This window comes from Nelumbo lutea, chromosome 1 (genome assembly GCF_056320005.1).
Source record: "Nelumbo lutea isolate HS-2025 chromosome 1, American lotus-T2T, whole genome shotgun sequence".
In the NCBI taxonomy this organism is placed as follows: domain Eukaryota; kingdom Viridiplantae; phylum Streptophyta; class Magnoliopsida; order Proteales; family Nelumbonaceae; genus Nelumbo; species Nelumbo lutea.
In genome coordinates, this window is record NC_142684.1 from 101,646,953 (window position 1) to 101,664,314 (window position 17,362).

The window sequence follows — 17,362 nt, forward strand, 5'->3', positions numbered from 1 at the left end:
AGTCTGAATCCTTTGAAAAGTTCAAAGAGTTTAGACAAGAGTTCGAGAAACAGTTAGGGAAAGAAATTAAAGCCCTTTGATCAGATCGAGGTGGTGAGTATCTCTCTGACGAATTTAGAGACTACTTAAAAGAAAATGGGTTAGTATCACAATTAGTTCCTCCTGCTACACCACAAATTAACGGTGTTTCAGAGAGGAGGAATAGGACCTTATTGGATATGGTCTGGTCGCTTCTCATACACTCAGAGTTGCCCACACCCTTTCGGGGTTACGCATTAGAGACTGCGATTTACGTGCTGAATCGGGTTCCAACCAAATCGATTCCGAATACTCCATAGGAACTTTGGACTGGAAAGAAACCAAGTGTCAAACACTTGAAGATTTGGGGTTGTCCAGCACACGTTAAAAGAACGAGTGCAGACAAGTTGGAATCCAAAACCAGTCGTTGCCTATTTGTGGGCTACCCAAAAGGCTCTGTAGGTTACCTATTCTATGACCCAAGTGAGTAGAAAGTGTTCTGTAGTCGAAATGCACAATTCTTGGAAACCGATTATATCTTGGACACCCATCGTCAAGAAGTTGTTCTTGATGAGGAGAGCTCAGGAGCAGTGGGAGATATCCCACAAGTTCTAGGTAGTGACCAACCTAGAAGATCCACTCGGGTATCCAGGCCACCAGTCCGTTATGGTTATGACCAAGATAGTTACTTGGTGGAAACCTTGACTAGTGAGGAGGATCTCGTGACTTACGCGGAAGCTATATTGGACATAGATTCCCAGAAGTGGGTGGAGGCCATGAGAGCAGAGATGAACTCAATGGAGACCAATGGAGTCTGGACTCTAGTAGATCTGCCCTCCGGGGTAAAAGCAATCGGTTGCAAATGGATTTACAAGAGGAAGAAGGGCCCCGATGGTAGGGTTGAGACCTTCAAAGTTCGTCTGGTGGCGAAAGGGTACACTCAGAAAGAGGGCACCGATTATGAGAAAACATTTTCACCTGTGGCCATGCTTAAATCCATTAGAATCCTGCTAGCTATAGCAGCATACCATGATTATGAGATTTGGTAGATGGATGTCAAAACTGCATTCCTGAATGAAGATCTTACTGAAGATATCTATACGCAGCAGCCATCAGGCTTCATTGCTGTAGGTTAGAAAAACATGGTATGTAAACTTAATAGATCCATTTATGGACTTAAGCAAGCTTCTAGAAGTTGGAACATCTGTTTTGACTCTGCTGTTAAATCATTTGACTTCGAGCAGAATTCGGATGAACCCTGTGTCTACAGAAAGTACAGTGGAGATAAGGTTACCTTCTTGGTTCTGTATGTAGATGACATTCTTCTCAATGAAAATGATGTAGGAATGTTAACTACGGTGAAAGTATGGCTTTCACAGCAATTCTCCATGAAAGATCTTGGAGATGCCTCCTATATATACTAGGTCTTTAACTCTATAGAGATAGACCAAAGCGGATAATAGGATTATACCAATCTGCTTACATTGACAAAATAGTCAAAAGATACAGCATGGAAAACTCCAAGAAAGGAAATGTTCCTTTCAAGCACGGAGTCACTCTCTCCAAGAAGATGTCTCCCAAGACTTCTGGGAGATTGATGGTATGAAAGACGTTCCCTATGCCTCTGCCGTAGGGAGCATCATGTATGCCATGCTGTGCATTCGTCCTGAAATTGCTCGGGCAATGAGTGTAGTAAGCAGATTTCAGGCCAACCCAGGGTAGGAGCACTGGACTGTTGTGAAAAACATACTTAAGTACCTTTGAAGGACAAAAGAGTTTTATCTAGTATTCAGTGGTAGCTCACTACAGATCCAAGGGTATACAGATGTTGATTTCCAGTCGGATCCAGATGATAGAAAGTCTACATCTAGATATGTTTCACGATAGGATCGTGTGCTGTTTGCTGGAAAAGCAGCAAATAGGGGTCCACTACAGACTCCACGACCGAGGTCGAGTACATTGCGCAAGTGAGGCTACCAAAGAAGCCGTGTGGATGAAGAAATTCGTTCACGAGTTGGGAGTAGTTCCGTCCAGCACATCACCCATCCCATTGTTGTGTGACAACAATGGAGCTATTGCTCCGGCTAAAGAGCCACGAGGCCACTCAAAGTCAAAGCACATCGAGAGGAAGTACCACGTACTGCGGGAGATTGTTGGTAGAGGGAACGTCCTGATTTAGAAGGTAGCATCAACGGAAAATGTAGTAGACCCATTGACGAAGCCATTATCACAGGAAGTGTTTGAGAAACACGTGGAAAGCATGGGACTCTAGCTAGTACCTTATTGGACCTAAGTGCAAGTGGGAGCTGTTAGACAGTTTTGTATGCCCTTAGCTTCAATCAAGATGATGTACTTTATGAGTTTATTGTAAATGAATAAAACTGCATATTTGATTCATGTTCACTTGGTATGTTTTTGTGTAATACCCTTAAACCGAACATTTAATGAGGCTCGTGTTAGTTTAGAATGTTCACAGCCAGTGGGTCGGTCTAGGGAGACCTATCCTGACAAGGCTGACACTATGGTGCCACCAAGTCGGTTGGGGTGGCCTGTCTCAGCTACCAGGGTGAGACCCTAGGCACAAACAGTGTAGGATTAATTGAATCTATGAACTGGACCAGATTTCTAGTATTGCCCTGGACCTTGGAGATTGATAAGAAAAACTAGAAAGTTACACCCGACCCCTAAACTCGATTATGATACTGCACTAGGTGTCAGATTGGGCTGTCTTTGATATACCAATCAGAGAGATTCTTAGTGGGGGTCAAAACCTAGGTATGTTGGGACAGTTTGAGAATTCATCTGAGTGGGTGATCATAGTGACAGGATCAGCCCCTTTGTCGGACAAAGGTAATGATCGGGGATGCACTCTCACTGATGGAAACCTAGACTGCCAGCAACCGATTTCAACCGTTGAGATTTGTTTTGCAAAATATATTTTATACGAGATATAAAAGTATATATATTATGGTTTCGAAATGATTTGCAAAAGGTTTTAATTTCCGGGATCCATATAAGCAGAGAGTGCAACATTGTTCCTTGCAGCCGAGGGAGAGGTCATCTCTTGTCGGGCAATGTATGATTATTATGGGCTGAGAGGTTAAGTGTATGACCATTGAGGATAATACCTGATGGGCTAATCTTGCATCTGCGCACAGTCCCTGGGTGTTACAAGGTGGCTTGGCCCAGGAACCACTTAGGGTAAGTGTTGGGCCCATAGAGCCCATCAGATGGGTTTCAGGGGGTGCACTGTCCATAACAGTGTATTCGACCAAGACTTGTAATAAAGGCTAGGCCAAACCCATGTAGCTGATGTGTAGATCAATGTTTGGGTCCCACGCCATACAAGGAAGCCCAATTGGGCAGCAGTTTGGAAGGCTAAGTGAATGCATAACTTAAATGGGCTTTAAGCCCATTTCGAACTGGGCTAGTTTGACCAGTCATTTAAAAGGGCGAATTCTGAGATGGATCAGCTAATAGGATTGGACCCAGACCCTATCCATTTAGAGAGTCCAAGATCTAAATAAGATTTAGATATGGAAGCCTCCTAATTAGATTAGGAGATGGCTAATCTGATCTGTAGATAAGATAAGGGTTATCCCTTATCACTTAAAGGGACTTTTTATCCAAATATGGTTTGGATTAGCAACTCCTAATGGGATTAGGAACTAATCCCTTTAAGATTATAAAAGGAGGAGGGGTCGACAACCTTTAGACATGCATGCAGCCAATACATTCTTGTCTTCAGAGCTGAAATCACAAGAAGAGAGAATTCTGCACCCTACAAATACTCTCTTGCCGCCTCATTCCTACAGCCACCGCCTCCAGCAGTTCGATCTCCTCCTCTCTACAGGAGTAATCAAGATTCGATCTTGATACCAATCTTTTGGTGAAAAGATTGATTGGAGTTGTATTCACGAGTCATCCTATTGATTTTTGCGAAGGGTCAAGTTCTTTTGGAAGAACACTGCTGATTCTGCTCCATCCAGCACTGCGCCATTTTCAGTGGGAGCAAATTTTGGATCCTTCCTTGGGCGTGAACACCTTCATTGGGAGATACTGTTTCTCCGTATCAGGTATAATCCCTTCTACTCCTTTTGGTTCAGTTTATGGTTCAAGAATGATATTTGAAAATATGATTTTCTAAATAGGGAATGCGGTTCCTAGTTGAAGGGAGAGAAATTTTTTTTGAAATTCATCCCCTTATTCTACAATCTTTGGGCGTCCATGTGATGGATATCCTATCCCTTCAGTTCCCAATTTTTTTGGTCCAACCATATGGTTTGATCTGATTTTGAAAACCATGGTTTGAACGGTTTGACCGTCCGAGTTGATCATAGGTTGAAAACACTCAAACAAACACTTCAAAAAATGTTAATGGATTTGCACCCTTCACAACCAAACAACCCAACTTTGTTTTTCTTTTATTTTTTCTTCTTTTTGAATGTGGTTTTTTTCACATTGCATTACTAGAATTTTCAATTTTGTATTTGCGCTACAATCAAACGCAGCCCAACAAAGAGACTAGGTGGCGATGATCGATTTTTAATTTTTAGCGATAATTATCCACAGTTCTACTCGTGAAAATCGGCCAATCATAATTCCCCACAACGTCTCAAAAGTCCAAACTGACTCTAGTGAACTATATTGACGTTAGATTGGAATCATCATAAGGCCACCAATCCTCTCCCTCATGCGATGCGAGTACTGCTTAATTATTGAATGGCGATGAAGAAAGAAAAACGCGGGAAAACGATGCATTGATCGCATTAGGGTTTCTCGGCACTTTACTTCCGGCCTAACACTAATGGATTTGAACGACGGCGACGAGGATGAGTTTGGATTCTCTAGGAACTATTTTCTGGCAAAAGAATTAGGCGGGTCCTCAAGGAAATCGGCACGAAAGCTCTCTGATATCAATATCGTTGATGAACAGGTTCTCTCTCTCTCTCTCTCTCTCTCTCTCTCTCTCTCTCGACTGCGAGCGTATGTCTATGTTTGTTTCCATTCTTTCTGTTGAAAGTGGAAGTCTATGTCTGGTTGACATGTTGAACTTTCCAATGGCAGGAACTTAGGGCTGTGTCAGCCGGTATTGTAACTAAACATGAGAATGAGATAGCCTCTTTGCTGAAAAGTTATAAAAGCTTATACTCCAAATGGGTTTTTGAGCTAAGGTATGCTTTTGCCTCTACTCGAGTAATTATGTTCTCCGTGTGATGCAAACGCAATTGTTCCATAATTTCCAGACGTTAGTTTGCTCTGATTCCCGCGATTTCTTGAATATGTGTGTATTTCTGGTAGAGAGACAGCCCTATTTATAAAAACTTATTTTTGTGGCTTGGTACAAAGTGACTATTATTAGTGACATTCTTACAGGTTGAGTGTTACTGTTTCCAATATTTCTTTCTTTTCTTTTTCTTCTGCTAATGTTTACACATAGGCAACGAATATAGCCAAATTTAGATGTTTGTGCTTCTGTGGATTTTCATGCCTGCAGTAGCGGGCACTTCCTCTCATGCAATTAAGTGGCATGAAAAATCCAGACTGTCCATATTTATTAATGTAATAGGACAATTAAGTAGCATGGAAAAACAGAGGTAGCAGTTCTTGATAACACTTGTCTATATCATCCCAATAGCTTCCAAGCTTGTTTCATAAACAACATATTTGAATTCAATTGAAACTGGACTGTTACTATGTCAAATTTATTAATGTTATGTTATATTTTACTATCTTGTCAATGTTGTCAGACTCGAGCCAGAGACAACTGTTTTGGTGACCGATCATGGTTTGGACAATCTGGTCATCCAGTTCAATCATTCAACTTACTAAATTAAAAAGATAGAAAATTATTCCATACTATCTTTTAAATCTGTTTTATTATCAAAATAAGCTTGAAACAGTAAATATTATAGGTTACAATAGGTAATGACACATTTATTTTACATAGGTATGATCAAGTCAACGTTCTAACAACCAGGCAGTCTAAGAACTGTCTTGGCTGCTGGTTCCTGGTTCTGACAAGCAGACCATCAAGTACATTCCAAGTCTGACAATTCAGATCTCTATGTTTTTTTTCTGCAGGAGCGGTTTTGGCCTTTTAATGTATGGGTTTGGTTCTAAGAAAGTCTTGCTTGAAGATTTTGCTTCAACAGCATTGACTGACAGTGGAGTAGTAGTGATCAATGGCTATCTGCAGTCAATCAATATTAAACATGTAATGCACCACTGTTGATCCTTTGCTGTTTTCTCGTTATAGTGAATATAAATTTCAGATCAGTACAATTTAACTTGCTGACTTAAGTTCTTGAACTGTATACAATGAGAACAATCATCCATTTTGTGTATAACATCTTGTTTGTTTCTTTACTGTTGGATAATGATATCCAAACATGCCAAGGACATGGGTAGACAAGGTTTGGACACTGAATTGTCACTAAAATTTTAAGTGTTTGTTTGATATGACATGGCACCTACATTCAGGTATGTAGGTATCCTAGCTGTTAGGGATCTGCCTGAAGAAGTGTGGACATATAGTCCTTAATCTAAGCCAGTTTAAGTTTAGTACCAAAAAGCAATAGTTAGGATGCCAGGTTAGCTGTTTATTTGATAAATTTAGAACATGGATGATAGTCTTGAAATTGATAAACAGTTGACCATGCAGTTTGTCCAAGTTATTGAAATCATGTCAAGCCCTGGAACAGGATAGATATCTCACTGGCTCCAGTTGATTATCTGTTTATTTGGAGAGTTACTTTCATAACATTCCATTTTTTTTTCTTCTTTTATTAACTAGTGGATGACACATTAAATACATATGGAAAACTATGTTTTTTTTTTTTCTGTATATATGAATTATTAAGCTGTGTGGAATGTGGTATTGAACAATGTAACAATGACAGAGTAGTTTGGAGGATTTTGTTTATGTTCTACATAGCTTATTGATTATGATATTGCATTATCTTGGGATGCATTGTCATGTTCTGTTAGATTCACACCATTTATCTACTTATCTATTGTGTGAATGGCTTTTTCTTTTTGAGTTGAGTGGTATTATACTCAAGGTCATATATGATATGGTTTTTGAATAAGTTCTCAAGGGTGGTGGATCATCATGCCGTTGGATTCTGATCCATAGAACAACATATTTAGTTGGTCCACCAAATTAAAAGTTGCTTCTGTGATCTTGGAGTTAAATCTTCATAACTTAAACTATATTATGTAGGCTTGAAGTCTCACTAGTTTTTATGTAATAGAATATATTAAGTATTGTCTTGAATCATGACAATGTATAGTGATCAATGTCCATGGCCCTCAACTCATTTATCTTCTTTAAAATGTATGTATAGATTATTACTTTCTACACTCATTTTTGGTGTGAACTACTCTAAATTTCTGAATAAGAATTTTGTCTTATAATGCAATAAAATGTGGATGTTCCATTTGTAGGCTGTGATCACCATTGCTGAAGTTCTGAAAGATCAACTGAAGACCAAACGAAGGACTCCTACAGGCAACATTTCTAAGGTTCAGCAACCTTTTAGCTCGCAATCTATGGATGATCTTCTTACGTTTTTGGATGGATCAGATATAGATGACAACGACTGCTTTGTCTGTCTTATCATCCACAACATTGATGGATCTGGATTGCGTGATTGTGAATCACAACATTGTCTTGCGCGAATTGCATCATGTCGTCATGTTCGCATGGTTGCATCTATTGATAATGTAAATGCTCCTCTATGTAAGTGCTATGCTGCCCAGTACAAATAGCTTCACGAAGAGTATGTTAACACTGCTATATTGTTTAATTTCTTTACCTAGTATCTTTAGATTGTCTATGCATCAGTATTGCATGGACTCTCCTAAATAAAGTGTCTGTATCAGACATGCATCAAACACTGACACTCTATGGATTCTTGAGGGACACTTCTACATGATACTTTTCCTTCTGTTATTGTTTATTTGATGGAAATTAACAATTAATGCACACATTAATGTCATTTTTCCTACAAAATGCTATTAAGTATTAAAAGTAAGCTTTTAAAAACTTTTTTGTATGATTATAATGTTCAAAATTCAACAAAATGTAGAGTATTTTAATAGTTTACACTTGCTCCTTGATGTGTCCATGAGTTCTTATTTTTCACCTTGCCAAGTCAGATTCCTAGACACACTTTGGATCCTGATTCTCATGTCCTTGTCCATGCAATACTGCTATGCATGGGCACAGCCTTGTAAGCTTTTGGTTTAGTCTGCTTTTCACATGGCTTGTGGCCTAGAATTCTGCCTCTTAGCCATTGTACAGGGATGGAAGACATATACTTGCAACTGGAATGAGGCTGGGTTATGCCTGGCCAAGCCCAATTCTTAGCTTGTTGACAACCCTGATAGATTTTTTTAGTTGAATGTCCTATTCAAATTTCCTTTGCAGTTTTGCTTTTGGCTTCCTTGCTTGGGTGCAGTGTGATGTAGGATGCAGAAGCATGTTGGAAAGAAAGATTTAGGTGAATAGCTTGAGCTTCAAATCATAATTGGAGAAAGCATGTTGCTTCCTAGAGGCTAGATAAGAGTACGTGCTGAGTGTTAGATTTTTTTTTTATTCTTGTTTTTTCTTTTTCTTTTGATCCTACATCACATAGCTCAAGAATATTACTACTCTGGTATGACCACTGAAGGTCTTATATTTAGTTTGTATGGCTCCATACTTGATTTATAAAGAAAGATGTCAAACTTTTATCTATCTTGAAGTTAATGATACAGTGAAGGTGTGGCTAAATGTGATGATTGATGTCTTCCTACCATGAAAGGTTTTGAACTATATTTTGTAAATTGGTAGCTCCATACTCATGCATGAATTCCATGTTTGTCAGACCAGCATGGAAGATGGTTTCATCTTGTACTTCCCATTGGAATAAAGGAGACCACTTTTTGATTCTTCAACTTTCTGGTCTGGGTCCAATTTAAGATGGTAGTTTTCATCTTCTAATGTATCAAGAAATATGGTTTTACCAAGAAATAAAGGAGGCCATCACTTTTCATCTTCTATCAGATTGCAGAATTAATTGCATCACAGAATGAGTGGTAATATGTATCTCAGGTCTACTAAAGTTGGATTTTCTATTCTTTTTAATTGATCCAGATCATTAAGCTAATGATTTTCCTGGTTTATGCTAGTGTGGGACAAGAAGATGATTCACACACAGTTCAGCTGGTGCTGGTATCATGTCCCTACTTTTGCACCTTACAAGGTTGAAGGGATCTTTTTCCCTCTGATTCTTGCCAGTGGTGGGACTGCTCAAAGTGCCAAAACTGCTTCAATAGTTCTTCAGAGCCTGACACCAAATGCACAGAGTGTGTTCAAAGTTCTTGGTGAACATCAACTGGCCCATGCTGAAGATGAGGGTAAGTGGCTAGAAACTGATGGTATCATAATCTTATACTAAATCATATGGGTGTTAAAGATTCTTTAATTCCACATGAAATGTTTTCAGGAATGCCAGTCAGCAGTTTGTACACAATCTGTCGGGAACGCTTTCTAGTAAGTAGCCAGATGACACTGAATTCTCATTTGACCGAATTCAAAGATCATGAGTTGGTGAAAACCAGAAGGAATGCTGATGGCCAGGACTGCCTCTACATACCTATTGCACCTGAAGTGCTTGAAAAACTGTTACAAGAGATTGGTTGATAGTTATTGCTATTGGTCTCATTAGATCCAACTTGTCACCATGTTCCTTGTCTTGCTCTTACACAAAAGGTTTGCTGGATTTATTCTCAAGTGGGAAAGAAGTGTGCTGCTCATCTGTTAAAATGCAGGAACCGTTTACCTTTGCTCAATAAATAGTGTGAAAAAGACTAGAGACTCCTTGTGATTACTGATAAGAGGAAGAGGCAATCACGTCTGCTATGCTCATCCCTCAATTAAACACAAACATGCTAGTACTATCAGGGGCAACCATGAGATGAGCCAAATCTAAGTGAAAAATGCCTACAAAGAGAAATCAATTATCATTGGATGATCCAATTATCTGTGTTGTTTGTGGTCTAATTCTCCTTTTAATATCAATATGTTTTCGATAAGGAGATACTGTTTGCAGCCAAAGTCTTCATTATAATGTATTTATGCTCAATGTGGTCCAACATGAATCAGTTTTTGAACGTATTGATGTGTGGCAATAGGAAAACAAGGGTAGTTTCACATAAGTTCTATTGTCTCAATCGCATTTTTCTTGGTGCATAGATCAATATTTGACTGCCACAAATCCATATTCAACTGTTACATATCGCTACACATTGTTACAAAATGTATCAAAAGAATTACTAGGATTACACTGTACTCTCCATATAATTTGAAAAGCCAGAAACGAACTTATTTTTGAGAACATGTTATTGTTACCAATGGAGTTAGTCAACAAAGTTATTGCTTACCATAGTTTTCAAGGCGCTAAAGCAAGGCTAGGCGGCAGGGGGGCTGCCTTGTTGCCTAGTCACCTAGGCGATGGATTTTTATTTTTTTTATGTAAAACCATAGATTTTAGGGTAGTTCCCAAGGTTCCATAACCATCTTTCCTTAATAATTATCCATAATTTTCATGAGAGGAGTCTAATTTTCATGCTTAAGTCTAGAAAATCAACATTTTATGAGAAGAAAAAGAACAAAGGAAAGAAAATTCAAAAAATATAGGGGCTGAATCCCAACTTTTGTTATAGGGAAAGAAGAAAATAAAAGGTAGAAGAAGAAGATGGCGTGAAAGAAGAAAATGTGTTGATTAGACAATTTTAAGTTCTTCCCTTGCTTATTGGTTCAGGTTTTGAAATCTTTGCAGGTTCAATCAAGGATCAAAATTTTGATATGATAATGATTTGTAATGGGTGTATTGTATTGTATTGTATCTTTGGGGTCCCAATACACATGTTTACGGGGACCAATTATTTATATACACCTCTATTGATACACAGAGGAGTATTGATACTTTGATGGTTCAATGCAATAATTAGCAATGTTTGTGTTGATTAAACCCTAATGAATAAGAAAATAATAAAAAGAAGTTAGTATATAAATACATAAAAGCATGAGTTTGCTAAATGACAACCTTGTTGGGCCTGTCCACCTATCATGCTGAAATAAAGGCTTTTATTAAAGGGTTGGAAATATGGGAAAATGCCTAGTGAATGGGTCAAGTGATTACATTGTAACTACATCAACAAGCTCCTTCAATCTTTTTCTTCCATCTTTTTTGTCCATTTAAATAGAAGAAATCAAGTTGCTTATATTTTAGCCTACACCGCATGTAAAGGCCAACTGCTTCTTCTTATTAAGATGCTTCTTTTTGTCAGACAAAAGAACATTAAAAAATTAGACTTCACTATTTTTGGAAGGCAAACAAAATATATACATTAAATAGAAGAGAAAATATTACAATTATATAGGTTGTGTTTGATTGCAATACAAATAAATTTGCATTGATGCAAAACTATAGCCGTGCAAATGATTCGAGTGTAATTTTTGACATATCTTTGTTTCAAATTTTAGCTTATTTTGTTTGATTGCAATACAAATGAAGTACATTAAGACATGAAGCATAATAAAGTAAAATCCAAAACAAAATTATACTAAAATTTGCATTTTCTTCATTTGCACTCCCATGCATTTGTATTAGTGTGAATAAAATTGCACAACAACCAAACACAACAATAGGTCCAAAAAAGATTGATAATTTAAATTGTGTTTTTCAAATTCTAAGAAAGTTTAACATGAAGTTCAACCCGAAATAGAGTGTCTTCGGGGTCACATCGGGCAAATTCCTTGATTACATAGCGAACTAGCGTGGCATCAAAGCCAACCTACATAAAATTCAAGCTATCTTAGATATGAAACCACCACAGACAATAAAAGAAGTACAAAGGTTAACTGGCCGAATTGCCTCACTGAACCAATTTATGTCTAAGTCGGTTGGTCGGTGTTTGCCCTTTTTTAAGGCTATAAAAAAGAACGAGGGCTTTGAGTGGTATGAAGAGTGCCAGCTTTGTTCGATGAGCTCAATAGGTATCTAAGTTCACCCCCGGTATTGACCCAATCTAAACCTGGAGACAAACTAAAACTCTACCTCTCTACAAGTGACGAGGTAGTCAGCTCGATACTAATAAGAGAAGTAGACCAGGTCCAAAGGTTGTCTATTATATCAGTAAGTTTTTGCAGGAAGCTGAGACCAGGTACCTTGACATCGAAAAGTTGGCCATCACACTAGTGCCTGCAGAAGACAAGCAGAAGATCAGACAAAGCAATACAAAAGGAAACAACATGAAAAGACGAAGTACTCGTGCCCGAAGTGACAACCTACCCGGAGGACTCAGCCCGACCTTAACAAGCTTTTCCTCGGCCAAGTAGTCCTTTAGCCTTAGGCTGAGCTTTGCCAATGAATGCATCTTTTTCTTCATCTTCCTATCCAAATGATCCCTGAGGTCACTAATGCCTTTCCTCTAGTGTGTTGAGAAAGGCCACCCTCCATCAACAACAACCATGAAGTATCTCCTCTTCTAGGCCAGGACCTTCGAGGGATACTCGTGAAGAAGTTTGTATCTAGGCCGGTAAGCTATATAATAACTATATTTGTTCACTTCCTTAGGGCAAGCTAGATTTTGCTTTATGGAGCACAATGAGTTGAAGGTATCTAAGTCTAAGAGGAGTTGAGGTCGTGAAAAAGGGAGGAGGTATCGACCAGGGTGCAAACCGAGTTTAGGTGGAGTTGGTTGATGGTAATAAAGGGGTGAAGAGGGAAGTGAAGCCCGACAATCAAGTGCTCCGCAAAGACTACTATCTCCTCGTGCTCATGTTCCTAGGGAAAGACCTCCAAAGGCAGGTAATAACCATAGTGATTGGGGAATTTATACCGAGTAGCTAGAACACGAATCTACTTGGGTGACATGGTAGAAGGACCAAAGTGGTCTGGTCCTCAAGATGGACGTGCACGACTTAAAGACAATGCCTTTTTATGAGAGGTTTTCTGGTCCATAACCAAGGTGCCCACCTCGGTTGAACCAGACTCCAACTCTTGAGCCAAGGTGCCCTCCTCGACTTGACCTGACTCCCCACTCTCCTCGAACAAACTATCACTACTTGGCATAATGGAAGGAAACAAAAGAATGAATTGGGACAAATGAAAACAAATTACCTACGAAGAGAAGATTGAAGACCAACCTCGAAGACCGAAGAAAGAAAACTGACCTAGAATGCCAAAATTCACACGCGATCTCCAGAACGCGAGAGCTCAAATCAAGACAAATAAAATGGGACACCAAGGTCCTTATTTATAATCGCTATAGCCAATCATAGATGATTCAAATCAATTAGATCTAACGGTTCCCATGAGAGTTGTCGCTCGACTTTCGAGGACAAAATTGGTTGAGTGCGTGTTTGATGCCTATGGAATCTATAATCCAATGGCGTTCACGCATTTCTGAGACGTGATCTAGCTCTAAGGTTGAGCCAGTTGGTTCGTTAAGGTATGACCTGCAGACTGGACCTTGACTAAGACAAAGACTGGGCCAAATCTACACAAGCTTGTCATAAACTCCCGCACCAGGTCAAGTACCTCTAGCACGGGAGTGGAGGCAATTGATGAGGGGTAATTTGTCCCAACCTATCAATACCCAAACACATGGAAGCGATCTGCTGACTGGACAACAACTTAGTGTTCCCTATTGCCTCAACAAGCTAGGTCAGTTCAGGTACATCGGGCATCTCGGCCAAGACCAAGGTTCGAGCAACTTGTGATGGCCTAACCTGCCAAGGTGACATGTAGCCAACTTTTAGAAGCTAGCAGTTGTCTCTGACCTCTCTGTTAGACAATTTTTGTATGTCCTTAGCTTCAATTAATTTTGATGTATTTTTTATATTTAATGTAAATAAATAAAGTAGATGTTTGATTCATGTTGTGTGGTATGCTTCTGTGTAAGACCCTAAAACTGGACACTTAATGAGACTTGTGTTGGTTTTAAATGTTCATAGCTGTTGGATAAGTCTGGGGAGATTTTTCCTGCCAAGGCTGACACTGGTGTGCTGCCAACTGTTGGGGTGGCTTGTCTCAGCCGCCATGGTGAGACCCAAGGTACATGCAGTGTAGGATTACTTGAACCCTTGAACCGGACCGGATTTCCAGTATTGTCCTAGACCTTGGAGATTGATGGGCAAAACTGGAAAGTTACACCTGACCCCTAGACCTGATTATGGTACTGCACTAGGTGTCGGATTGGGTTGTCTTTGATATGCCAATCAGTGAGATCCTTAACGGGGGTCAAAACTTGGGTATGTTGGGACAATCTGAGAATTCATCTGAGTGGGTGATCATAGTGATGGGATTAGCCCCTTTGTCGGACAAGGATAATGATCGGGGATGCACTCTCTCTGATGGAAATCAAACTGGCGGCAGTTGATTTCAATCGTTGAAATTTTGTTTTGCAAAATTTATATATATATGATATATACTTATATATGGTTTCAAAATGTTTACAAACGGCTTTAATTCCTAGGATCCATGTGAGTAGAGAGTGCAACACTGTTCCTTACAGTTGAGGGAGAGGTCATCTCTTGTTGGGCAGTGCTTGATCATTATGGGTTGAGAGGTTAAGTGTAAGGCCATTTAGGGTAATACCTGATGGGCTAATCTTGCATATGCCCATAGTCCCTGGGTTTTTATAAGATGGCTTGTCCCAGGGACCACTTAGTGTAAGCGTTGAGCTCATGGGGTCCATGTGATGGGCTCAGGGGGTTCATTGGGCTTTCTAGTGAATTCGGCTAGGCGTTGTAATAGAGGCTGGGCCGAACCCATGTGGCTGATGTGTAGATCAATGCTTGGGTCCCATGCCATACAAAGAAGCCCAACTGGGTGGAAGGTTGGAAGACTATTGAGCACTTAATACTTATTGGGCCTAAAGCCCATTTCGATCTGGGCTGATTTGATCAGTCACTTAAAGGGGCAAATCTGAGATTAGGTTAAGCCCAAAAGCTGGTCTAATCTACAAATAAGATTAAGATGAGTCCTAATCCAAATACTGGTTTGGATAAGGGCAACTCATAATATAATTAGGAGGTTTTCTTAATCACTAAGAAAGAGGAGGCAAACCCTAATTTCGAATTACTTGAATTCGAACCCTAGGTGTTTTCAGCAGACCACCCTGTATTCTTGAGATAGGATCTTAGATAACCCTAGAGAAGAAAATAGCAGTTCGCCACCTTTCTTCTCTAGCATTCTCCTCCAGTAGCCGCCGCCACCTTTTCAGCCAGTTCGAGTTCTCAGTTAGAGAGGATCAAGAAAGGTTCTTGATTGTTCGTGTGGTGCTCACAGTCTTCCATTGAGTTCTTTAGAAGAACTTAGTTCATGGGACGAACACTGCTGGTTCGACTCCATCATCACTGTGTCATCTTTAGTGGGAGCTGATCTTGGGATTTTCTTTGGGTGTGAACACCAACATTGGGAGATACTACTTCTCTGGATCAGGTATAATTACTCCCTTCTCTTCTAGTTTAAATCTAGTCTGATTTGGTTCAAGTAGGACCCTTGAATTTTGATTCTAAAATCAGGGAATGCGATTCCTAGTTGGAAGGAAGGTAGGAAATTTTTGAAATTCGCCCACCCATTCCGCAACAGTTTTGGCGTCCATACGATGGATCCTGCCATTCCTTTCATTCTCCGGGTTCACATTGCACATCTGCGAGCCTTATCCTTATCCCGCCCAAATCACATACCAAATTACTAACTTAAGCACCAGAGCACCCACACCGGGTAAGCCACCCTGGGTCCTCTGAGCGTTCTTCTCTTGTTGTTCGACCAGCCAACAAAGCGGACCAACGTCCAAACTGTCCCCCAGCTAGGAGGATTCAGATCACACACCATCATAAGTGTTAATGATTCACCAGAAAAAATGATGAAAACTGATTAATTGATGCCTTGAAGTAGAAAATTGTCAAAGTATCATTGTTCTTTCATTGTCTTTAACATATCAGAATTATTTTCATGTTTCTCTCTGTTTGCCATGTGGTTTACGTTTCATATGATGATGGTTGAAAGATGGGAGAAGCTGATTTTCATTGCCTCTGTTTCGTTCATTGAGAACCAGAATTATTTTCATTGTCTTTAGATCAGAATTATTTTCATGTTTCTCCTAGTATCATTGTTCTTTTTGCTTCTATGGTGAATGCTCAAGTATTTAAATGCCTAAGAGGGGAGATGACTAATCATTGTGTAATTATTTACAATTTTGGTCACCAGTTGATCACCATGGAATTAAGTAACCGAAGTCTAAAGCATGGAACAGGTGCAAGAACTAGAACTAGAGTTAGAGTATTTAATATTTACTATTGCCTTATAAGTTATTCTAGTGAATAATGAACAAACTGCATACTTTAATGAAGGGAGATAATGATAGAGATGGGCTATGAGGCTAAAAGAAAAAATTTAGGAACAACTACAACACTAGCAATGTTGCACAGAGAAGAGTGTTGTGGCAGAGCAGTCAAGAAATAAAATGCTCAAAACATGAATATAGCAATGCAAATTTTGAGACATGAATAGGAAACTAAAAACTATAGTATGAGAAATGAATTTATTCAAATAAATCAAGGAATAGCTCCAACAGGTGATAAAATGAGTAAAAGTAGACAAACATGGTTTGGCAACATGCAGAGAAGACCTTATATAGAGTTAGGGGAGAAATGATTTTAGAGCCCATGGTTTAACAATGGATCTGGCACTGAACAGAGCAGAATGGCATAACAGGATTCATATGGTTGGGATAAGGCTTGGTTTAGTCAAGTAGAGCTCAATTTAGTTGAGAGAGAAGATGGGTGAGCTGGAGCTGGCATGGGGACGTGAGAACATGGACACTGTTAATAATTTAAGTATGCAGTTTATAGTATCAAAAGGTGTGTTCATTGATTCATTGATTACCAACTTGTCATTGTATTGATGTTGTATTATTTCTTTCAAACAATTGTATTGATGTTGTTCAAGTCACTATGTTCAAAGACAGGTTTGACCAACCCATATTCTTAGCAATTCTATCATTCATTTTGGTCATTTAGTAGCAATCTACTATTTTGCCAGTATCCAGATTCTCATCCATAAGCTGGATTTATTGATTTTAGACTTCTAGTCAGTTCTTTATAGTAGCATTCTACTTTCTAAAAGCATCTACTAGTTCTTTATAGTTCTTTCTGAAAGAATCTCCAGGTTGAGGAAGGTTTAATTGAACCAAAAGGAAAATGCTTGTTGGGGGGAAATGTTATTCTATGTCCAAATAGGCTCACCAGAGAGCTTGAATTCGAGCTCAAATAAACTCGGTT

The 17,362-nt window shown here is 39.2% G+C and overlaps 1 protein-coding gene across 1 annotated transcript; it reads left to right on the forward strand.

Moving 5' to 3' along the window:
• The first annotated feature begins 4,689 nt into the window (after nucleotides 1–4,689).
• ORC2 (origin recognition complex second largest subunit 2) lies at nucleotides 4,690–10,224 on the forward strand. The gene is made up of 6 exons (XM_088966866.1): nucleotides 4,690–4,954; nucleotides 5,086–5,192; nucleotides 6,103–6,235; nucleotides 7,468–7,762; nucleotides 9,196–9,423; nucleotides 9,513–10,224. Exons 1-6 carry the CDS (start codon nucleotides 4,826–4,828, stop codon nucleotides 9,707–9,709), a joined length of 1,089 nt encoding a protein of 362 aa, XP_088822992.1. The 5' UTR covers nucleotides 4,690–4,825; the 3' UTR covers nucleotides 9,710–10,224.
• Nucleotides 10,225–17,362: the final 7,138 nt, after the last annotated feature.